At 29.6% G+C, this 26,125-nt stretch overlaps 1 protein-coding gene and 1 long non-coding RNA gene across 3 annotated transcripts; both read left to right on the forward strand.

Moving 5' to 3' along the window:
• Positions 1 to 14,316: 14,316 nt before the first annotated feature.
• Positions 14,317 to 22,245, forward strand: LOC137819761 (uncharacterized). Of its 2 annotated transcripts, none has more exons than XM_068623741.1 (8): positions 14,317 to 14,478; positions 15,480 to 17,026; positions 18,164 to 18,352; positions 18,670 to 18,765; positions 18,852 to 19,014; positions 19,125 to 19,254; positions 19,327 to 21,093; positions 21,206 to 22,245. In XM_068623741.1, the coding sequence occupies exons 2-8, from the start codon at positions 15,598 to 15,600 to the stop codon at positions 21,629 to 21,631; spliced, it is 4,200 nt and encodes a 1,399-aa protein (XP_068479842.1). In that variant the 5' UTR covers positions 14,317 to 14,478; positions 15,480 to 15,597; the 3' UTR covers positions 21,632 to 22,245. The 2 variants fall into 2 exon arrangements, with proteins under 2 accessions (XP_068479842.1, XP_068479841.1); XM_068623740.1 differs by having other exon boundaries at positions 14,319 to 14,478; positions 18,849 to 19,014.
• A 147-nt stretch (positions 22,246 to 22,392) lies between these two features.
• On the forward strand, positions 22,393 to 23,642 carry LOC137819762 (uncharacterized). The gene is made up of 3 exons (XR_011082388.1): positions 22,393 to 22,515; positions 22,627 to 22,698; positions 23,507 to 23,642. It is a non-coding gene; the product is annotated as an uncharacterized lncRNA (long non-coding RNA).
• The last annotated feature ends 2,483 nt before the right edge of the window (positions 23,643 to 26,125 follow it).

A 26,125-nucleotide genomic window follows, 5' to 3' on the forward strand; every position in this document is an offset into this window, starting at 1 on the left:
AGTATGATCATATTTTATTTTGTACGATACAATTTATTTTGTATAGTGACCTATCTTTTTTTATAAATTCAATAAAAGTGTTTGTTATTAAATATTTTGAATATAAAGAAATTCAATCAAAATATTATTTTTGTGACAGTCATTACAACATACAAAACACAACTTTATCTTTTTTTGCGAGTCAAAGTTTGTTCCGCCCCATTACTAACCCATACGGACTGATGTAGAATAAAAATAGTAAAACACTGATGTAAAATAAAAATGTCTCTCTAAATTCTATCCTCTCTTTTTCAATGAAATTCAGTTCTTGTCGGAGGACATTCTTATTCTGCACCAATCTTTTGACACAAATATTAAAAATCTGAACCAAAACAAGAATGCAAAAGGTACATAAATATCTTAATAAAATTGGGACATTCACCAAAATTTACTTTTTAAACAAAATTGTGGGAAAGAACGTAGCATTGATCATGCTTATTACAATAACTCTTAGTAATAGTACATAGAGTATTATGCAACCTTAATTTTGTCAAATGTGTGTGGATTGATTGCTGAAAAAACTCTTTTTTTGGAATTTTCTAGAATTTTCATAAGGATATTTTCATAACAAAATTTTCAAAATTTATGGAACCAGCTTTCTAAAACGCATATAATATCTTTTAAAATTAATTTTCTATAACAAGTTTTTAAAAACTAATCTTCTTTTTTTTCACAATGGGTTCTTTCTCTCTCTTTTCTTCCTCTGCAGCGTTCTCACTCTCTCCTTCTTCCTTTGCAGTGTTCTCAATTTCTTATTCTGCAACAGCGACAACCATGGTTTGGTGTAGTGAGGAAGTGGGGTATTTTAGTCTTTTTGTATTATTAGTGGGGTGCAGAAAGAAAAATCCACCTGGGCCATGACATCTCCTTCTTCTTTAACAAACACACATTGTTCTGAAGGTGAAGGTGCAGTGTTGGATAGTGATTAAGTAATGTGTCAAGGTTTTCTCAGATCACATCTTCGAGGTACAAACTTTACCAAATGTTTCTCATTTTGATTATTGAATGGTTTGAACTTTGAAACATGAAAAATGAAATTGAGAAAATGGGGTTGTAGAAGTGAAGTAAGTTGAGTCCTTAAAGTTATCTCCGAAGAAGCGGTTGACGAAACCATAAATAATTAAATTAAATAATTTAAATCAAATAATTAAATTTTGTAGATATATAATTTAATAAAGTGTTATATTTATTACTTAATATGAATAAAGTAATTATTTTTTGCTTTTAATTCAATAAATTATTTTCAACCTTGTGTTTTTATTAAAAATAAAGTTTAAGCATATTTTTAGTCTACGTAAATATACCTCATTTATTCTTAGTCTTTACATAAATACTTATTACTTTTAAATTCTTGATTTTTGTAACTATTTTTTTTTTGTAGTTCTTATAGTAAACCTAGATAATGTAAAAAAGATAATCTTGTGATTTTTTGTATGTATTATGAAAGATGATTTTTTATATTAAAAATATTACTAAATATTATTTCAAAATTATTTTCTAATAGTTTTAATTTATGTAAAATTAAAAAAAATAGTAATTATTTTTATATACTACAAATAAACTAATTTCATAGTGATGTCATGAAAGTTTTTATTTTTAAAAAATATAATTTAAAAAATATAATTTAAAAAATATAATTAATTATAAATTATATAATATTTTAAAGCTAAAACATTAATAACTAATTAGATATTAATTAAAAATTATTTATTCATAATAAAACTAATTAAAATATTAATAATTTTTTAATTTATAATAGTATATAATTTAGTTAATATAACAATTAATTATTTTTTTATTTATATTCAAAGATTTTCTCGTAATGATATTACAACAACCCATTATATAACAATAAATATATTTTATTAATTTTGTCTTTAGAGATAAAAAAAATTTACGTTTGAAATCAATAAATAATAGAAAAATATTACCGCCTAAGTAATATTTTAATAAAAATAAAAAATAAGTTAGTGTATGAAGCAGATTAAAATAATTATATATATATATAGTTATGTTATCTGCATTAAATAAGAAATATATTATTTTATCAAATTACCTAACTTGTTTTAATAATGATAGACACATACACTTAATTTAAGTGTTAAATATGACTTCACATGTTATTGGAGAATTTTATTTTGAATTTTCAAATAAAATTACTACTTGCTGGACTAAAGCAAGCGTGAAGATGATACGAACAATTGCAGGTTTAAAAGTTTCAGTATAATCATTACATATTACATTGTTCAGTTTTCAAACTATTATTTAATTTAAAGTATATAAACCTCCATAAGTAGTATGTCGAGGATAAAATGTTTTCTTTTATATATTTATATAAAGATTATCATGTTTCACATTCCACTTAAGCAACAACATTATCTATCACCACATAAAAAAAAATATTATTAAAAAAATAAATAAAGAAAATACAAAAAAAATATGGAAAACTAAATCAAAATATATATATTAATAAAAACGATATATAGGTAATTTAGTTTTTTAAGAAAAAAACTAAATGAAAATTTATTATATCAATAAAAATACTCACTATGAATAAAGCCTAAATTAACAAATTTATCAATACATGCATTCTTTTAATAAAAAATGTGAACAATCTTAAACCTGATTTTTCACCGTAGTTAAGACAAATGCTCCACATATTATAAAGTATTATGAAAGACAAAATCGTATTCAATCAACTAGTAAAACTCATATAAAAGATAAATATAACATTTAGATTGAGAAATGTAGTAAAAAAAAGAAAAATAGAAAAACAAAAGGAAGTTATGTTGATTATAAGACGTAATTATCAATTAAACACTTAATAATTGTCAATATATATATATATATAAAGTGAAATAATTAAAAAATTAATAAATATAAAAAGAGATTTGGTATCTATTGTTCATTGACAAAGGCATAAATAAAGTGAAATATAAACGTTAGGCTTACAAAAGTTATATGCCTTTTGTTAGGCCTAACTTTCCACTACCCTACTCTTTTCAATGTTTTTATCTTTTTTTCTATCTTTTCACCACTTTTTTTTTTATAAAATTACTACCTAATATAATTATTATCATGATAAAGACACCAATTCTGAGTATATTTTTTAATAATTTTATCCTAAATTATTTTCAAGTAAAGACTGCAAAATTAGTAATTATAACTCTGAACCTTCTCTCACCTTTTATTACTACTGAAAACAATTCTAATTTCGCGCATAGTATTCATATTTTTATTACACTAAAATATATATAATGTTAAAGTTTTTATAATTTTACTGTTCTATAAATAATTAACTACAAAATTATATAATTTAATATATATATATATGTGTGTAATTTTATAAAAATAGTATTAAAAAATTATATAATCATTAGTTTTAGAGAAAAAATATTTATTTATTTTAAAAGTAAAAAAAAAATATTTATTAAAAAGTAAAATTGTTGAATTAAAAATAACATAAAAATGTTACGAAATAATTAATATTCTTTATATAATGATAATAATATATTTGTAGAAATCATTTGGCATCTCTTTTTTTTTATTTAATTTTGAAAAATTAAAAGTAAAATAGTTGTCTCTAATGGTGCTTTTGCATTGATTGGTGTGAATGGTGGTTTAGAATGGGTAATGTGACTACATAGCAGTAGCAGAAGAATTCACATGCTATGTTTAGTCATTAAGTAATGAACATGCATGATTTCAACTTACACAATTATTACTGCATTACATTACATTACTATAAAGTTCTAGCACCTTCCCACTACCACCTTCTTCTCTTACCAACTTTTTCATTTCCTTCTAATCATATAAAATCACTTATATTCTTACATGCAATGTTTACTCAATATATAACAAAATGCTTAATTCTAGGCAACATTTGGTAAGGATTATTCTACTACCAAGCACATGTTTAATTTAAATTACTTACTAATTAAATTTTAAGTGAGAAAATTGTAGTGCAAAAACTTTTTTGTTTTCATTATTCACTAAGGATTTGTTTGGCTTAAAGATATAAGAGTTTTAAATGAACCAGAGAGGATAAAAAGAAAAAGAGGAGATGATTATTTTGGTTAGATATTGTTTTAAATAAAAAAAATATACTTGTATGATTTGTATTTCACATCATTTATACACTATTAGTTTAAAAAAATAATCATCTTAAATTATTCTATTTTATCTTCATTTGTCTACTTTGTTTTCTCCATTCTTCATACACTTCAAATTTAAAATCTTTATCGACATTTCAAAATTAAAATAAATTTATAGAACAATTCAAGTTATCTATTACAAGCTTTAATTAAAACAAAATTTATAATATAAAATCACAAATTATACTATGTATACACTATTAAGAAGTGAACTTTAAATCTAACTCAGTTTCATAAAACTGGCTTTATGAGATTGGTTTAGCTTAAAGTTCACTTCATAATATGGTATCGAAGTCATTTTGAGTCCATCCTAACGAGAGTTTGTTGAGTTTATCAGGTTACCCGTTAACGGGTTGTTATCGGACCACCCATAATATGTTGTCCCACGTACGAGCTGTCACTTTCGACGTGAGAGGTGTGTTGGAAATCCCACATCGACTAGAGATTATAACATTTTATAGTATATAAGTAGGTGCAAACCTCACCTCATAAACTAGTTTTATGAAGTTGAGTTAAGTTTAAAGTTCACTACATAATATACACTAAAATGCTAATGTGTATAGTGGTAAAATGGTTTATAAAAAAACTATTTCGAAAGTAAAATAATGATGGATGAGATAATATTTTTTTATAAAAGTGAGACAAATCATAAATTTAATAGTTTTTTTTTTGGTTTAGGGTTTAAATCTTATTTTAGGTTTTACAAGTAATATTTTATTAATAGATTTTAAGAGTGAATTTAGATTGAATTTTATATTAGTTTAATTTTATTTATAAATTAGGAAATTTTAAGTTATGTGGATTGATTCTATTTTAGGTTGACATAATGAATTATTTTTAAATTTATAAATAATCTTATAATTACAATTCGTAAACAAATTACATTTTAGGATTTTCAATAAGTAATGTATACTATGTAACACCCTAAAATTACATATAACTTTACAATATAAGTTTTGTATGCTTCTATACAAGCTTAGAATTTTTCAAAATATTTCTAATACATGATTAAATCTTATAAAAATATAAATATGTACAATTCATAGCTCAAAACAAAACTATGAAATCTTCTCTCCTACACCTTTACATGTATGATCATTTGTTCGTGTACACAGTACACTCATCGCAATTCAAACACAACAAGAAAAACAAGGATGAGCTAATGAAAATAAAATTTTCTGATATAAACTATTCAATCAAAAGAGCAAACTAAATTACATGGATCAATTTCTCAATCACAATCATTGGATTTCATTTCAATCCATAGTACTTTGATTTCATTCCAATCACACTAACTACACATGAATCCATCTGGAAGACTCATTAAGTATGCTCCTACCAGATACTAACATCTAATTCATACATCAATGATCAGGGTAAGTGTCTACAATGGGAACCAGTGTATATGAACTCTCTCATTAGCTTCTTACCACCTTATATCTTAGTCTATATACTTAGATTATCAGTGAAACTAAAGGTTATCTATTAAACAAACTTTTCATACTTAATGTACCATCAAACAATAACTCATACATTATCTCAAATGTGTGTGTGATATCAATTTCATATAATTTTCATCATTCATATATAATACATATCATTTAAACACATGACATTCAATAACTTTTCCAACATCAAAAATAATATTTAACTTCAAACTATCAAAATATAACATTTATACATGTTCACACAACATAAAATCAAACAATTTTATCAAATAACATTCTTGCAAGAGAAATTGAAACTTATGACCATGTTCCCTCCACATTCATATCTTCTAGCTAAGGGTACTATTGATCCCTTACCTGAAATTTTTTAGTTTGATGGAAATTCTATCTCAAAGAGGGAACCACTCCAAAATTTAGAAAACTATAAAAAATTATTCAAATATGAGATATTGGAGAGAAAATGAAGAGAGAAGAAAGAGAAGAGAAGTTGAGAGAGAGATGGAGAAAATAAGAAATGAAAAATTGAGGGGCTTGTATTTTTTTTACGGCTGTTACATATTGTGACACAATTTTTTTATTTGATAATTTTTAAAAATTAAAATTAAATTAAAAAATGAAAAATAATATCCAAAGATATAAAATATTATGAACATTTTCCCTTAAAACAATATTGGTGAAGTAAAATATCCTAAAACATTTAAAAAGAAAAACTCCTATAAAAGAATAATTCCTTTAAACCTTTCATTCAATATGTTTAATCGACATAAAAAATAGTTATTCTAATTTTGCGAAGAAGTTTTATCATAATTTCATTTAGGCATAAAACTTGTATTTCAGATTTATTTACCCTGTTATATTTTATCGAGACTATCTATAATATATTTCCTTCATATTTTTTTAAGTATATATTGTTTTAGAGAGATAAAAAATTATAATAATTGTTTTATTTTGATAAAATACTTACGAGATTTTCTATTATACCACAAAAGCACCAATGCTCTTAAACTATTGTTGTTTAATTGCAAACATTGTACCATCCAACTTCATAAAAGGACACAATGAACCTTCCAACTTCATAAAAAGTCACAAATGAAAGCTGATATAATGGATTCCCATGAAGCTCTTGAGAATCATCACCATTAATTAAGTAACTAAAAGTGGTTTAAATTATTGTTTTTTTATGTAAATTTCACACAAATCACCATCTTGAAAAAACGAGATGAATAAAAAGTGTACACAAAACAAACACAAAAATAGCAAAACTCCCAACACATAACTTTGTTTATAAAATCTTAATGAAAAACTTAAAAACATTTGCACAAAAATACACTTTCAATAAGACTATATCTATCTTTTAATTATGGATGCAACTTTTTAAAACCAACTTCTAGCTATAATTCCTCTGTAGCTTTTGACTTCATAATTATGAGTTTTTGTCAGTTTTTGTACTTTTGTTTTATTTGATTGAACATTTGATGAGGTTAATTTTGTATACTTGATAAAAAAATATAAGAGATTTTGTGTTTACATCACAACATATTAATTTTAATACTATTACATTTAATTTAAAATATATTAATCTTAACATTGTATGGAAATAAATTTTAGAATTATATATATATATATATAACTCTAATAAAATCTTTATTAAGACAAATAGTATTATTTTAAATATAATATGATATTAAATTATATAGATATTAAGGAGTTGTAAAACAGATGTATAGTTATTTTAAATAATTAATTTTTAAAACAATGCAGAACATTATATTTGATGAATTGGAATTTATCTGTAATTAGTAAATTAGAACGAGTTATAATAATTCTAATATAGTTTTTTCAATAGGTAAGAAGTATATTATTAAAATGTCTACAAATGTTAAAATTTTGTAGTTGTGGGAAGTAACAAACGATAAAATATGAAGTATGTTCTTCAACTTATTTAATCTTTTTAAATATATTATTTTCTTATCAAATTACATATACACTACAAGAAAATCATCAAATAGAAATCAAAATAATTAGTTGCAATAGTAACTAAATTAGAGACCCTTTTAAAAACTAAAACAAAAATTGGTTTCTAAATTAGTTTCTATTATTTTCTATTATTGTTAAATAGTTTATAAATTGGTATCTAATTAGCAACCAAAATTTTAACTACCAATTATTTAGTTTCTAAATTTAGTCTCTAAAACCTTGGTTGCTAATTAGATACTAATTTAGAAACTATTTAACAATAATAGAAAATTATAGAAACTAATTTAGAAACCAATTTTTGTTTTAGTTTCCAAAATGGTCTTTATTTTAGTTACTATTGCAACTAATTATTTTGGTCTCTAAAAATTGGTTTTTATTTCATGATTTTCTTGTAGTAATAACTTTATTATATGATCAATTAATTATTGATACTTGAGAATACAAACTTGAAAGACTATATAATATTAATTAAGATTCATATGATATGAGAATAGACAACTAACTCATGTTTATCAAATACATATCTTATTATAAGAAGAGAATTCAACTTGAACGAGTTCATTTAAACTCTGAACCATAACATTGATGTCTATCGTGGGTAAAGTAAAACTTTTCTTGCCTCCACAAGACAACATTGTTGTGATTTGTGTCCCTTTGAAGTATGAATAACTAAATCTTTAATCGTCAAAACCAAAAGAGCCTCTTCCTTTACTTTTCCTTCGGTACTTTGCTAAGAAAATTCCCCTGGAAAAGGGTTAGAAAATTTTGTAAACCATAAACTTTAAACCTTAAACCCTAAAAAAAGAAAATATATTATTAAAATCATTTTTGACCCAATTCCAAATTTTTAACTTTATTGTACTTATAACTATTTTAGAAATTATTTGTTTTTACATTTTTTATAAAACTATATGGACCACAACATTATAATTATATAGTCCTTTATGTTTTATTCAATTTAAAATCTTTTTGTTGCAAGAAACCTACTAGATAGTATTACCCTTGTCAGACCTACAAAAGATGGTTTGATGATTTGGTGTGAGCACTTAATGTTCATATCTTTAGTGTTAATATAACTCTTAAGCATTAATGATTGAATGTCTAAAAAAAGGTTATGTACCCTATACGAGTTTTCTTCAATATGTATATCACATTCCTTCCCTTTGATCATTCATAGATTTAATTATCGTTTATTCAACCTCGCTTCTTGGATATTTTTATTAAGTTCTAAGATAACTCAACCTCTTAGTCTTAGAGGTATATTCCAAATCAATTGTCACAACCTTATATTATCTTTCCACCTGCTTATTTATGCCATAGGATGTTGTTGCATGTTTGATAACTCAAACAACTTATGAAACTTACACTGAATTATTACTTCTCTACTTCACATTTTTCAAATTCAAATTTAAAACCTAACCTAATTTTCCTTCTTACTTTGTCAATGAACTTAGGAGGTTTGTATCTCATGAATTCATTTAGGCTTAGAGATGTCGGAAAAGAAACTACACAAGATCCTTTTACTACTACTAAAGCATTTTTCAACTAATGCATAATGAATTAGGGTAGTTGAGATATAGTGACACATTGTTGTAAAGTTGCAACCATCATCTTAATGAATTTAGCTATCTAGGCATATAATTGGTTAAAGGTGGATGTGAAGGTCTAATCACTATATCTTAACAATAAAAACTTAAATTAGGAAATCATAATATAAAAACACGATCTTAGCATAATCATAACAATAATGTAAACAAAAATGTGAGTTAATATTTTATCAAACATTATACAAGTTTTTTTTTTGAATAATCATAATAGTTAAAAGTCTTAAATAACACAAAACCTTCACATAAAGCACTTTCACCAATTAAATAACGATGGAGTGCTTCCAAAAGACCAACATTATGTTAGGACATAAATACTAACAATAAGTTAGAACATAAAGACTAACACTTATCCAGCACTCTAGGAGTCCATTAATTTAATCCTTATCTGGCATAAATAATTTAACAACCTCAAATGACATAGTGATTTCTAACTTGTAGTTGAATATTGGTAACTTTCACCATTAACTTAATGTATAAAACCTATATTGACTCTTCACCATATTATACCTTCATTTATTTAACACAATGTATCATTAGAACATTGCTATCTCAATCAATTCTTTAACTTAATGCTTAGAACATTGATATCTCAATTAATTATTTAGCTTAATGCTTACATCACATCTCAACCATACATCTTTGATAGTTATTGACTTTACTTATCCGAGGAATGCTTGACTACCAAATCTTGACTTGGATAATAAATCTACTTCTATAATTCCAAACACATAGGAAACACAAAAAACAATAAAACATCATAATCAGATGATTTTGATGAAAAATCATATCACACAACTTCTGAGAATCTAAAACTTCAACCTACAATTAGAAAAGTCTAAAAAAAATAAGTTATGAAGTATAAATAAATTTGTAAACAAATTTAATCGGTTAGAAGTAATACTTACTTTGTCATCTATTCATATTGTTTGATCGAAAAAAGGCGAGAACCAGATCCAAAATATTAGAAAGAAGTCAAAGACAATTTTTTTAAAAAATTAAAAAATGATATTTTTTTTAAATGAATAACTAAATAGTTAAAATTATAATTTATATTCAGCATAAAAATATAGTTTTAACTCTTATTTCATTTTTAAAATAAATATATCTATTAAACTAAAAAAACATATTAAACAAGTTAACTAAGATATTATAAATTTGTAAATACTTAAGATATATATTGTTCATAATTTCACTTTAATTACCTAACCTACATCTCAACTCACTTAAATGTAGCAACAACTTAAATTAGGAAGAAAAAACTAATTTAGTAAGTTTTGTTAAAATATTTTTAATTATTATTAATTAAAAATAACAATGCATCACGACGGATATATTTTTCACAAATATAAAATATAATTTATACATTCAAAATATTTATTTATTACCAAGAAAAACTATTTATTTGATAAAGATAAATATCACTACTTTTGAAAAAATTGTTTGAATAATGTGTGTACAATTCGTGGGTAAGGATCTAGAAAATAATTTAAAATAGAAATGGTACATTTCAAATGATAATTAAATATTTTATTATTTAAGTGAAAAAGTATATAAATAGAAAATTATTTTTTTCAAGTTTCATTTTAAAAGAATCATATTTTCTCTAAAACTTTTATTTTCCTTTACATTCTATCTAAAATTATGACTTCCTCGTTCATCAAAATAAGAGTTTGTCATTCGGCTCTTGACAACAAAAACTACAAGATTGCCCGAACAAAATCTCTCATAGAGTAAGTTCATTTTTGCTATTTTTCTTTGAGTCAAATGTTGAACTTGTTAGGTTTGTTAGATTAGACTTTGCATGTGACACTTTTAGCTTCAATATTAGTCTCTTTAGCTCAGAGTCCTAGTCACAGAGTTAGATTTTTTTATCAAGATTTTGTGATGTAGGTTAAGTTACCCTTGAACTTTTGAGGATTGGAGCTCTTAGTGAGCACCTACTCAAACTCAGGTAAGTGAATCTAGTTTAATTTTCAAGTAGAACCCCAGGTTAGAAGATCTGGATGTGGGGTGACGTGGTCATGAGTCTCAATTTTTCTTGTAGTGTTATTTGTATTTATGTTGATTGTGATGTGAATATAGTTATTGGATGTGTTTTGATTGAGATTGAAAGTGTTTGAATGATAATATAAATGAGTTGAATTATTTTATGATATAATTAAATTTTAAAAATTGTGAGTATTGGTTATTGATTTTGATTTAGAGATGTTATATATATATATATATATATGATATTACACATAGATAAATTAACTTTATTAGAATTACTTTCCAATTATGAACATGAAAATTTAATTATTTATGGTGCAATATGTTTGATTATGAAAAAAATTGTTGAAGAACTTGAATTGTAACAACTTTATGTAGTTTTAATCTGCATATCTCGCTCAAACGAGGTAATTAAGTTTAGGCAAATTATTATTGCTCAAGCTAACTTGAGATAATGAGTTCCATACTTATTTTCGCTCAATCGAGAGGGAATCTCGCTCAAGCAAAAATTGAATGAATTTTGGGGTGTTCTCGGGTTGATTTTCGCTCAAGCTAAAAAAGAAAATTTAAAAAAAAAACTTAATTTTTTCCCTATAGAAGTCTAGTTTATTATATTTTTTTATTGTTATTGAGTAGAATTTTTATTTAATTATGTGATTAAAAGTAAGTATTTATGCATTTATGTGGAATTTGTGATATATATTGATTTTTTTGGAAGTTTAAACTTTAACGCGATTTAATGGTGTATTGATGTGTTAAATGGAGTATGCAATGATGTAAAAATATGACCGAGACATAATATTTTCAAGAAAAAAAATATCGTGTTAAGATTTTTAAGATAGTGTGTTGATTAGCGATGTATTAAGAAAAAAGACGATTCTGACTATACTAGTATCTTAGAATCATATAGAGGAAAAATACCAGGTGGTGAGAGTTGAATGAGTTGCATGTCTCTGAGTGTTAATTTTAATACACTGGTCTTCCAAAAGTAGAGAAGTATTTATGTGTTGTGGGTTAGTAGAAGTTTAACATGAGAAAGATGAATTATGAATTTTATAGACACTTGATTTTTTTTTGTGAAAACATATGAGGATTGATGCAATTATGCTTGTTAATTTACATTATATTTATATTTAAAATTTAAAAAATAACTAACTTACTTTGTTGTTCGTTTTGTTTATCTGTGATGATCGTGTATTTACATAGGAGCAGGTTATGCTACGAGAGATGTATATTTACATGGGAGCATCTGATGCTACATGTGAGAGTGCTCCGTAGTGAACTAAAAAAATATTTGGTTTTATTGAGTATTTTTGTTTGATATGTGTATATATTAAAATCGCTATGAGAAATTATATATTTTGAAATACTAAATAACAAATACGTATATTTATGTAAATATTTATTTAATCATCTTATAGTTTTATATATGATAAATATAAGGATGTTGTCTAAACTTCATATAAAAATAAACTTTTTATTTTGAATTTTAATTGTAATAGAATTAATATAGATAAAAGTAAATTATTTGTATGCGTGTCTAAGTAAATTAATATTTTTTAATAAAAACATAATGTTAATAGTAAATTATTGAATGAAAAAATGACAAAATTATCTTTTTGTATTAAATAATGAATATATTATTAATTGAATTATGTAAACATATAATTATTTTACTTTAATGATATCTCAATTATATTTTCCATTTTTAATATTGAACTAATTATAATTAATAATAAGAACTAAAAAAAAGTATAGTTAGAAAATGTCAGAGTTTAAAACAATAAATATTATTGAATAGTCAAGAATAGACGAAATCATATTTTCAAAGGTTAAAAAAACTTTTGAATATTTATTTTATAAAATACGTATACTAAAATACTAGTTATTAGCCATGGATAGAATCAAAAGTTAATTAAATTCTTATTTTTTCGTTGTAATTAATAGTAAACATCGACATATTCATATTTTTTCGTTGTAATTAAATTCTCTGAACATGTTTATACAATAGTATAAATTAATAGAAATTTAATTTCCAAGCACAGGTGCAAAAACTTTTATAGTGTTTTCTGTAATTATGCAATGCATGCCAACTTTGTTTATTATTAATCTTTATAAAGAATTTTGACAAACCATATTTAATATTTTTTATTACTTCAAAGACTTTTACATTATTAACTAATTAAAATAAATTTAAATATAAAATTTAATCATAAGAAATCTTGAAAATATTAAATTTATTAAATTTTCTAGTAATTATATTTTTAATCACATTTTTAATACAATTCGCGGATGAGAATTAAATTAAAACATAAATGGTTGTTTTTGAGAAAAGAATACAATTTTTTCATGTTATGCATTTGAAATAAGTGGATTACTTAGTGTAATAAGGATCATTAATGAATATATCAATATTCTGTAAAAGCAAAAACAAAAAAAAAAAATTCTCAAAATAACTTGTGCCTATACAGAAGCTTTCTGAATCTTATCCTATTATACTGTAGAAAAAGGAAATATATTAAAAGTATAAATTAATAAAACATTTATTTAGTTTTTCTAAAAAACATTTTTTTTTATATATGATGGACCATTTAAAGTGAGAACATCAAATTATAGAAATGAAAATGTTTTAATGAATTTCCCTTTTTATATTTTTCTTTAAAAAAAGTATGACAAAAAAGATACGAAGGGATCAGTATTACGCGAAGAGACATACGAAGGTGTCACCGGAAAAGTACGGAGAGAAATTAGGATTTTAATTGCTCTTAATAAATTAATTGGAAAAACTAACGGACCATAATTTCCCACGCGTTCCGTTTCGCGTGGGTTCCACTCGCCGCCGTCAGAGCCGTGGTTGTGAATTTGAATCCGTTTCGTTTGGTCACGCTTAGGTATATCTATGCTTTATACTCGCTATTAAAGAGGAAAATACGAAGTTACCCCTAGTAGGAAACAAGTTTACGTTTTTGCCACCTTTTAAAAAAAACTTAAATGACGAAAATATCCTTAGACGGAAATTACTTAACGGTGGCCGGTGGAAACTCCGGCGGCGAGATGCGATCCATGTTTTCCTATAAAAGCCCGTCACCAGACCCTCTCTTTCCCTCATCAAATTGCATTCTCTTTGTCTTTCTCTTTCTATACTCTCTCTCTCTAAATTGCACCTATAGAGCGACCCTCTTCTATCTTTCTCTCTCTACATCGGTTCCTCTCTTTCTCTTTCTCTCTCTATAAATCGCCCCCTTCTGTGCGGAGTGAGAAGAGGTAAATTCTCTCTCTCCAGGACTAATTAATTTAATTTTCTATTTTTTAATATTTAAAAAATTGGGGTGGTGTGGGTTGTTGATAATTTCAGTAGTGAAATCTGGGAGGGTAAAGAATCAGTAAAAGATTATGATAGTGAATGAGGAAATCAGGGTTGACTGTTTATTTTGATTTGTGCATTATTTGGTTTGATGGTTTGTGATTGGGAGAATGGAGGACAACTGATTTGATCTCTGAACGTGGGGTGTCTGTGAGGATAAGATCTTGGTTAAGGGGTGTTTGGGAATTTGGAATCTTGGTGGATGGGGGCGTTGGTTAAGGTACTCACTTGGTTTTGGTTATTGAAACCCTAGATATGATGATTAGGTCACTCGGTGGATGGAGTTTTGTGGTTCCACGTTAAGTGTTTTGATTTAGGTTTTGGGACGACAAATTAGTTGTCATTTGATCTGGGGTGGTGTGAGTTCAGGACTGTTTCTTCTGCTTGTATTTTGCTGGGCTGGGTCTAATTTGACCCTTGTCATCTGATTCTCGAAAGGAGTTCTGTTGATAGGTGGATTGGTGGGCATTGGATGGTTTCTTGAAGATTGGCTTTTGGGGTGTTCTTACTGCTAAGTTTTGTTTTTAAGTTGTTTGTGGTGTTAGGTTTTGATTTGCTCTTGGGGATATCTGACTCTGTTGTTCTATGTGGATCTTTTGTTTGTTTAATTTTCATCATCAATTATATGCACAGTGATCAACCTATACTTGTACACAAGTCGTCACTAGCTACAAAAATTGATAAATTGTAGATTTCCTTCTGTCTGTTTGTATAATTGTCTGTTTGGGTTTGGGGTAGTTGTCAGACATAGATTATTGTGATTATCTTCGGTTATATTGCATCCAGGTTGTATGTGCTTTTACTTGTTGTGTAAACTCCCATGTTGCTGCTTGTTACCTGACACTTTGAGGTAGTATAATTCATACCTCGAGTCTTACAGTTTGTACCTTTCGATTTGCAGGTGCACTGTCTGTCCTCATTGTGGGCATGTCATGGATATTGTCTCTTAAAATAAATAAAAGCATCCTTTCTGTTCAACAATTTATTCTGAGTCTAGTTTGTATCCTTATGCATATGAGATGGGCTCTCGAGGAAGGCCATTATTTGATCTCAATGAACCGCCTACAGAGGATAATGACGGTAGAGATGGTATTGTCTGCATCCAGCCCCAAAAGACACACCCATCGACAAATCCCCATGCTTCTGATTTATTTCCAACATCAACTGCTGCCCAAGGAATAATAAATAATCATGCTTTTTCACATGCCTCATCTGTCTCTGGATTTCAACCTTTTGTTCGGCCTAAATCCACTGGTGTGCCTGAATCAGATGCTGAATTGAAGAGAGTAGGAGATCAGGACACAAAGGTTTCCTCCAAGTCAAGTAAAGATGAAGATGTGAAAGTTATGGATTCACGGATACTAAGTTCAACAAATGCCCAATCTACTGAGAGGGAAGAAGGGGAATGGTCTGATGAGGACGTTTTTGCTAATGCAAATGGAGGTAATAATCCTAAAGCAAATGGAGGTAATAATCCTAATGCAAATGGGGGTAATAATGCTAATGCAAATGTAGGTAATAATTTGCCACAACGAGGTCAAGCTTCAGAAGAGCTAGCAACATCTGGAATGGTGGATGTGAGTCTTCTGGTTGCGTCTGACAGTAAACCTAGAAATATTAAGAGTTCTGATAGTATAAATGATGAAAGGGGTAGTCATGCTTCTATAGGTCTAGAATCAAATTCGAGTGAGCAGAAAAACAATAGTATTCCAAATTCAGAAAGCAATATAAAAAGTGAAACCTCTAGTGATGCACTGGAGGAACCCACTTTAGTTCCCAAGCAAAAAGAAGTGAAAGGTATTGAAGCAAGTCATGCACTTAGGTGTGCAAATAATCCAGGTAAGAGGAAGATTGACCAACGTAAAGAGGAAATGTTGGGAAAGAAACGAAATAGACAGACAATGTTTCTTAACTTAGAAGATGTTAAGCAAGCAGGTCCTATTAAAACCTCAACCCCTAGAAGGCAAACTTTCTCATCATCATCTGTTGTTAGTCGAACAATAAAGGAAGTCCGCACTATTCCCGCACAAGTTGAGCGTGTTGGAATAGCTAAGGATCAGAAGCTCACTGATACATCTTCTGGTGAAGGTGGCAACCATGCTGAAGCACAAGAACCTAAATCTTCTGATTGTAATGGCGATACTTCTGGACCACTTGTTAGATCCAGGAGGTTAAACAGTGAGGCAGAACCTTCTGCAGAGGCCAATTTGCCACCAATTCCAAGACAGGGTTCATGGAAACAATTGACAGATTCAAGGCAGCAGAAGAACGCACTCCATTCTAATAGGAAGTTGGGACTGAGTAGTCAAAGTTCTAATGATGTTAAATTAGGAAACAAGAAACATCTTTCTATCAAGAAGCAGGCTCCTATCAGCAGCCAGTCCCAGGACACATCTGTTGAGCGCCTTATACGGGAGGTGACCAGTGAAAAGTTTTGGCATCACCCAGGTATCAAGTAATTGTATTATTACCATAGTGCAGATATATACTATTATTGCTAAGCTTTATGGTTTCTTTGGATTTGATTCACTTGATTCTTTGCACTCAAGTGGTTTCTGATTCTTCATCTTGTTGCTCCCTTCCTCCAGTTATCACACTGTGAGATTCATAACACTGGAGAGACATGCAAAGGTGATGACAGTTGTTTTTGGAATGAAATTTGATATTGATTTGATAGCTTCCTCTGGTTTACATGAATTCTTTATGTAATCCAGTTGCCATCATATGCCTCTTTTGTGTTATGGTTCTCAAGTTGTCTTGTTTCTTGAGAGAGATTGAAAGATAACCGGTGGAAGGGAAACTTGGAGCTTTACTTCAATTCAGTATTTTGACTATTATCTGCACTATTGTTCTATTTTCTCTACACTAATTGCTGATTTTATCCAATATGTTGGATTGTTTTGTTTTGTTTTCTGTGATTTGGATTTTATGAATGGTTTTTCTAAATGCAAAATATTCATGTTGTCTCAATTTTGTCACCCATAGTTTTAGATTCTTTAAAAGGATAATGACAGTTATTTGACCATTTTCAAAGCAAAGTTGGTCAACTGTTAGATTGTTAGGGTTATCCTACAAAATATACATACTGTAGAGAAGGATTCCTCACATGTTCTTAATTAGAAATTGTTATCTTTCCATTCAAATACAAGGTTGTTTATTAGAATGTCATTTCATCGATATTAGGATCTTTGGCTATTGTGGATGGAAGTATGGCAGTACCACTGAACAATTTGACTGTAGCTTAAATAATCTAACATTTTATTTTCACCTTCTGTTATTCTTTATGTAATAAAACTTGTAGACAATTTTCTCATACGTGAATTATTGTGATCAGATGAGCAAACAAATGAAAAAACATGTATCAATCATTGTTTCATATAGATGTTTCCTATTATTTGTAGGTTAAGGCTTTATGTTGTAGTATGTGCTTGCTGATTTAAGCTTGAACGCATTTGCTTCTAGTAAATGAATTGATCTTCATTCTTCATTTGTCTCTGTATCATCAATACAGATATATCCTTTGGTTCCTTTTGAAATTATTGTTTATTTATTTGTTGGTAACTAATTTAAGATCCTGTGATTCAGAGGAGACTGAGCTTCAGTGTGTTCCTGGACGGTTTGAATCAGTGGAAGAGTATGTTAGAGTATTTGAGCCTTTGCTTTTTGAGGAATGCCGTGCTCAACTTTATAGTACTTGGGAAGAATCAACTGAAACAGTGTCAAGGGATACTCATATTATGGTGCGTGTGAAGGCGAATGAGTCAAGGGAAAGAGGTACATCTTGTAACTTTCAGTGCTTGTTTTGTGTAGATATATATTTTACATCTTTTGCTCAGCAGTTTCACTGCTGTAAACTGATACTTGCTGCATTATTTTAAACACTCCATCTGTATAATGGAAACTGTCTCCTAAGTTCATGGAATTTAATTTTCTCTTTTCCTGCTTGTAAATATGTTTGTATCCTTACAAACCGTGTTTCATGCTTTTTCTCTGTAACTTCAACAAACAAATATGTTGTCCCTTACTTTCCTGCTTCTTATTGCTTTTGTTTTTTTAATCTGTGGGTTTAATTTATTTGAATCTCTGTTTAGGATGGTATGATGTTAAAGTTCTTCCAGTACATGAGTTCAAATGGTCATTTAAGGAGGGTGATGTTGCAATTCTTTCATCCCCCAGGCCTGGATCAGGTTTGTTGTCAAATATCTAGTACAGTATAGTCAGTTTTTTTTTTTTTTTGTGTTCAGTTGGGTTAATAGTTTCATTATGCTAGCAGTTAGATCCAAGCAGAACAGTTCATCTGTAGCTCAGGATGACGGGGAATCAGAAGTCACTGGACGAGTGGTTGGTACAGTTAGGCGTCACATACCTATTGATACCCGTGATCCTCCTGGTGCAATTCTTCATTACTATGTTGGAGACTCTTATGATCCCAGCAGGCAAGTGTTTGTTAGAATTTTCCCAATTGAGTTTTCTTTATAATGAATGTGTTGCTATGTACTTTTTTGGTTCCAATATTCATCGCAAATATAATTGGTCTTTCCTGTAGGGTTGATGATGATCATATCATAAGAAAGCTTCTAAGTGGAAGCATCTGGTACCTCACTGTTCTCGGTTCTCTTGCTACCACACAAAGGGAGTATGTTGCCCTACATGCATTTCGTCGATTAAATTTGCAGGTATATGTTGAAAATTATTCTGATGTAAAGTAGTGTTGTGGGATTTCAATTCTAACTACTTTTACTTTTCAGATGCAAACTGCAATCCTTCAGCCTAGTCCTGAACACTTCCCTAAATATGAGCAACAGACCCCAGCCATGCCTGAATGCTTCACTCAGAACTTTGTTGAGTATCTGCGTAGGACCTTCAATGAACCCCAGTTAGCAGCAATCCAATGGGCAGCTACGCATACAGCTGCTGGCACAAGTAGTGGATCAACAAAAAGGCAAGAACCTTGGCCATTTACCCTCGTTCAAGGACCTCCAGGAACAGGAAAAACACATACAGTGTGGGGAATGTTGAATGTCATTCACCTTGTTCAGTATCAGCACTACTACACCTCTTTGCTAAAGCATGTAGCCCCTGAGAGCTACAAGCAAGTCAATGAGATTAATTCTGATCATATCCCCACTGGATCTATTGATGAAGTTCTTCAAAACATGGACCAGAATCTCTTGCGAACCTTACCTAAACTGGTCCCAAAACCTAGAATGTTAGTCTGTGCTCCGTCTAATGCTGCCACTGATGAGCTTCTTGCCCGTGTTCTTGATCGTGGATTTATTGATGGGGAGATGAAAGTTTATCGACCTGATGTAGCTCGAGTTGGGGTTGATTCTCAGACACGTGCTGCCCAAGCAGTTTCTGTCGAGCGCAGAACTGAACAGCTTTTAATCAAGAGTCGAGAAGAAATTATGGGATGGATGCACCAGTTAAAGAATCGCGAGGCGCAGTTGACTCAGCAGTTGCATTGTCTTCATAGAGAACTTAATGCAGCTGCTGCTGCTGTTCGTTCCCAAGGATCTGTTGGTGTTGATCCTGACCTTCTCATGGCCCGAGATCAGAATCGAGATGCTTTGCTGCAGAACCTTGCTGCAGTTGTTGAAAATCGGGACAAGGTTCTGGTTGAGATGTCTCGCCTAGCCCTTCTTGAAAGTAGGTTTCGACCTGGTAGTGGATTTAATTTGGAAGAAGCCCGTGCTAGTTTGGAGGCCAGTTTTGCAAATGAAGCAGAGATTGTTTTCACTACAGTTTCTAGCAGTGGCCGTAAGTTGTTTTCTCGCCTTTCCCATGGTTTTGATATGGTGGTCATTGATGAGGCAGCCCAAGCCAGTGAGGTGGCAATTCTGCCTCCCCTCTCTCTTGGTGCAGCTCGTTGTGTCCTTGTTGGAGATCCTCAACAGCTTCCCGCTACAGTTATAAGCAAGGCTGCTGGAACATTGATGTACAGTAGGAGTCTTTTCGAAAGGTTCCAACAAGCAGGTTGCCCGACAATGTTGTTGTCTGTGCAGTACAGAATGCACCCTCATATTCGGGATTTCCCTTCTAGGTACTTCTATCAGGGGCGCCTTACTGATAGTGAAAGTGTCGTTAAACTGCCTGACGAGCCATACTACAAGGACCCTTTACTTAAACCTTATATATTCTATGATATCAGACATGGGCGTGAATCTCACAGAGGTGGATCAGTCTCTTATCAAAACATACATGAAGCACAATTTTGTCTCAGATTGTATGAGCATGTTCAGAAAACGGTCAAGTCTTTGGGTGTAGGAAAAATTACTGTTGGCATAATTACTCCTTATAAGCTGCAGTTGAAATGCCTCCAGCGTGAGTTTGAAGAAGTGTTAAATTCAGAAGAAGGGAAAGATCTATATATCAATACCGTAGATGCCTTCCAAGGTCAAGAACGGGATGTCATTATAATGTCTTGTGTGCGTGCATCTAGTCATGGTGTTGGCTTTGTTGCAGATATTCGGCGGATGAATGTTGCCCTTACACGTGCAAGAAGGGCCCTCTGGGTATGGATACCATTCTAATGCATTCTTCTTCAGTGATAAATTTGTGTATTTATTAATTAGAAAAAACATTTTTTAATTGATAATATTATTGATAGTTTGTTACCATTGACAGGTCATGGGAAATGCGAATGCTCTGGTGCAATCTGAAGATTGGGCTGCATTGATTAATGATGCAAAATCTCGAAAATGCTATATGGACATGGACTCTCTTCCTAAAGACTTCCTGGTGTCCAAGGGACCTGTTTACACATCATTGCCCAAGCCTTCTTCAAATATGAGGGGCATGAGATCGGCTGGACCAAGATATAGATCAATGGATATGCATATGGAGTCCAGGTCGGGAGCACCATCTGAAGATGACGAGAATATGGGTGCTCCAATTGGCTCTAGAAACGGGAACCATCGCCAATCACGGTTTTCAATGGAGAATTCCTTCGATGATTTTGATCACGGGGGTGACAAATCCAGAGATTCTTGGCAGTATGGTATACAGAAGAAACAGAACTCATCTGGACCCATGGGAAAGAGAGACGTATAACCATTCCTTATCTGCAGATTCTTCTTCTGCATCACGCGGAGATTTGTGGATTGTTTGATTTCCTCAAACTGTGATCTCCCAGAGTCAAAAGCTTGTCTCGGCCGTGATATTGGGGCTTTCGGCAAAGCTGTATGAGCCACAAGATTCTCAGCCTTGGAAGAGGGAGGTGCATGCAATGGATGGATGTGTTGGACAGATGCTTGTGTTGGTTCTGACAAATTTGGGCACATAGCTGGGATGGGATTTGTGGGTTGGAGACTGCAGAGATTTGCCAGCCCTTATTTATATGGAGTGAATGGATTGGAGACAACCCGCTGGAAAGCGGGGGAATACTCAATTTTGTATCAGAACGACAGGAAAAAACATGATTTTAGGGATCTAAGGAGGCAGTTTGCTGTCAACTACTGACTTTGTACATAGATGGGTTCACAACATTTTTTTAGCAAATTGTTTGTGTTTCATCATTTCATGACAAACTCAAGTGTTTCACTTCCAAAGGAGAAGAAAGGAAATATAGGGGTTACCCATGTTCTTATGTTACTTTCCTATACACTGAAATCTGCTTGTATGAAAACTTCTATAATTTATTTATTAATTAATTTATTTTGTTGAAATCTTCTGGTTTGAGAAAGTTACATGAGATACATCATACCAACATCAGCGTTTGTATACTGTATTTATGCTGATGGGTACTCTTGGCATGCTGATAATGTCTGACTTTTCTAAACAACTATATCTGAATCAAAGGAGTCCTTAATGATATGGATTTTCCTTGGAAGAAAGGGGCTGAACCGATGAAAGGAAAAAATTGCAAATTGGTAGTAGCAAGACCTGCGCCAGTAGCATTTGGGACAACTCAGAAGCAGTTGCTTATTACTTGGCTGGTAAACATTTGATGCAATTTAGTCAATGTTGGTAAAGGTAAATGAAAGAAAATTCCTAGTTGAAGTGGCATAAATTATTAATCATCTATATCATGGGTTCCCTATTTGCAGGACATGACATTGGGCAGATCCAGGTTGACTTGACTGAATTTCGCATTAAAGAAGCTTGGTAAATACACATTGGTTAGTTGTTTCTGAATACAAACATTAATAAACATTTATATTATTATTATTACCCATTACCCATACATTATATTTTGTAGTCAGGATATAAAAAAGAAGGTATCAATGGCAGTAATATTTAGTATTTTTCTCTCATTTCTACAGTATATGTATACAATAAATTAAGTAGAGTAGCAGATAGAAAATGTAAATGAAATACAGAAATATTGGTGGTACAATATGGACAAGGGCACGTGTTTGGAGTGACCTTATCTGGCGGCTACCTTATTATTTGTTAACGAGGTGACGGCACATGGCACGGCGCGTGCACCATCTTCAACTCCAATGTCACAAACCTATAAATTTTATAGGCTCTTTCATCTTCCTACTTCTGAATTTTAACGTTAGATTTTGAAACATGCTATGGTGTCAAATATAATATTAATGCTTCTCTATCCATCTCATTAGGTTGGCTGCATAATAATACACTACTTTTTGGTTGCTATTGTGGACTAAGTTCTGTTGTTTGCATTCTTATCCAAATAATATCTACTTTTTTTTTCATACTTATTTTTAAAATAAAAAAATCATTTTCAAACCAACCAAGTTCTTAATATGCTGAAGTGAATTGCATACATTGTATTGTATTGCACGTGAATTAGATCGAGATCTCAGTAAATTAGCAGCATGATTGAGAATCTTATACAGTTTAGGTTAAATATAATTAGAGATATTGTTGTGAATTTTCCCCATAAAAAATAATTTGTTGATTTGTCATTTATAAGATCCCCTGATTACATATTTTTTATTCCGTATTCCTCACGTGCAGAATCTAAATTTAAAAATCAAACAGAATGATCAGCAACTGAGAAAATCATGGCATGGAGGTACTTCCAAATTTCATGGCAGTGATCTAAGATCTTGAATGAATCAGAATCCTCATTCGGGTGTTGACTACTTCCATTTTATGATCCCATTTCTATGGTTGGTATATAAAATTCCTCTGTTCACATATGTTGAGAGATTTCTTTTGAAATGGACAGTGTTGAACCCAAACCTTATGTGGACATTCAACATGTTGAATGTTCTGTAAAGGTATGTGTGATTCTAATTTAGTGAGAACAAATATTATACAACCTAAAATAGAGAATTTGACTTCTATAAAAGAACATCAATGATATTGATTCAACCAAAATAGATAAACTGAAAACTGTGTAATGCCTTTTTCATATATCACATTGAAGTTAATAAATATCTTTGAAAAGACAAAAAATTAAAAAAATAATAATGTGGCTCTAAACAGACGAGGTTCACTTTCGCCAGCGAAGCCTAAATATTTCTAAAATTTTCAAAATTCTAAATAAATACAAAATCTAAATGATTTAATATTTTACTCAATTAAATTTTTTGAATTACATTAAATTCTAAAATTATTCAAAATATTACTAAATAATAATTCTAAATAATTTAATATCCTACTTAAGTGGAAATTTGAAATAAATACAATTTCTAAAATATCCAAAGTCCTACTAAATAAACACAAATCCTAACTTATTTTATGTCATACATAAATCAAATTTCAAAACTTTGTCTACCCTATTATATCAAAATGGTTGATTATGTTAAATGTAGCTTCTAGCAGTATAACTTCTTTGTTACTTCTTGTAGGAAAAACAACTCATTCTACCTTTTGTATTTTTTTGTTAATAAACGAACAATCAACCTGCAACATACCTGAAAAAAGTCTTTGTGCCGAATTGTTGATTGAAACAAAATTAATTATATGGGATGAAGTTCCAGTGATCAACAGGTTTTGTTTTGAAGCTCTGGATAGAACTCTAAGGGACCTCATGAGGGTTAAAAGTGAAGAAAACTCTCATAAACCTTTTGGTGGTAAAGTCATTGTATTGGGAAGAGATTTTAGGCAGATATTTCCTATTGTTAAAAAGGATCAAGATATGACATTGTGAAGACAATAATAAATTACTTTAAGTTATGGAAACATTGTAAAGTCTTGAAACTTACAGAGAATATAAGATTAAGCATTGAAAAATCAATGCAAACTATAATAGAAATAAAAGAGTTTGCTGATTGGATCCTTCATATTGGAGATGAATATATGAACTTAAATGAGGTTGGAGAAGCAACTATTCAAATACCAAAAGACTTTTTAATTGAACATGTTGAACAACCTTTATTGCAATTGGTTGAATTTGTTTGTCCAGGCTACATGCAAAATCCGACCTCTGATAGATTTTTTTGATGAGGGTGCAATAGTGTGTCCTACCACAGAATGTGTGGAACAAGTGAATCAATTTATCTTTTTATTAATCTCTCGAGAAGAAGTTACTTATTTAAGTTCAGACAAATCTTGCGAATATGAAGAATAAGAAAATGCTCAAGCTGAGTTGTGGTTTACAGTAGAATTTTTTAATGATATCAAATGTTCGGGAATTCCTATCACTGTCTTAAATTAAAAGTTGGAGTTCCGGTAATGCTTCTAAGAAATATTGATAAAGTCAATGGACTTTGCAATGGAACAAGATTACAAGTAATTGACTTAGGGAAGAATGTTATTGGTGCCAAAGTTATTACTAGAAAAAATATTGGTGATAAAATATTTATTCCTAGAATGAATTTGATTCCTTCTGAATCAGGCCTACCTTATAAGTTTTAGATAAGAAAATTTCCAATATCTTTGTGCTTTGATATGACAATAAATAAAATCCAAGGTCAAACGCTTAATTGACATCTACCATGTTTAGTATTTACACACAGACAGTTATATGTTGCGATTTCTAGAGTGAAATCAAAGAAATGGTTGAAAATCTTGATTTTGGATGATAATGGAAATATAAGTAATTCATCTATTGATTTAGAGAGAAATATTTGAAGATGTTTGTAACATATTGGTAAAGCCATATATATCCAGTATGAACATTCTTTAATGAAAAAAAATTCTTATTTCTCATCTATTTGTTCTAATATATAAAGATCAATTTAACTTCATCTAAAGAGTTCATTTTGTTATGTAGAGTAATATTTTATTATTTTCATATTTAATATATTTAATTAATTAATTTTCTAACGTTACAGGTCTTCGTGAAAATCTGATATTCTCCTACCATCATCTTGAATTGATCAATAATTTTGGTTATAATAATACTTTTGCTTTTGGTCAATTTTATCTATTTTTAGATTATTTAGTAATAATTGATTTAATTTTGATTTATAATTATGATAAGCTTTACCATCATTCTTAATTCATTTAATTTTAACATATAAATGTCTGTATAACTAATATTATAATTTAATTTAATATCTTACATGTGAGAAAAAAAATTTAATGTAATATATATATATATATATATATAATATATGCAAATATCATATTTTAAAAAAATTCCCGTGCATTGCACGGGTATGACATTGAAGTTAAAAAATATTT

The sequence above is a fragment of the Phaseolus vulgaris genome, chromosome 10, assembly GCF_000499845.2.
Source record: "Phaseolus vulgaris cultivar G19833 chromosome 10, P. vulgaris v2.0, whole genome shotgun sequence".
Classification (NCBI taxonomy): domain Eukaryota; kingdom Viridiplantae; phylum Streptophyta; class Magnoliopsida; order Fabales; family Fabaceae; genus Phaseolus; species Phaseolus vulgaris.

Excerpts from the sequence above, each read along its gene's own strand:
- LOC137819761 (XM_068623740.1), top strand. The coding sequence starts at position 15,598 with ATGGGCTCTCGAGGAAGGCCATTATTTGATCTCAATGAACCGCCTACA. Across the intron at positions 17,027-18,163 it reads AAAGTTTTGGCATCACCCAG|AGGAGACTGAGCTTCAGTGT; the intron begins GTATCAAGTAAT and ends CCTGTGATTCAG. Across the intron at positions 18,766-18,848 it reads ATCCCCCAGGCCTGGATCAG|CAGTTAGATCCAAGCAGAAC; the intron begins GTTTGTTGTCAA and ends TCATTATGCTAG.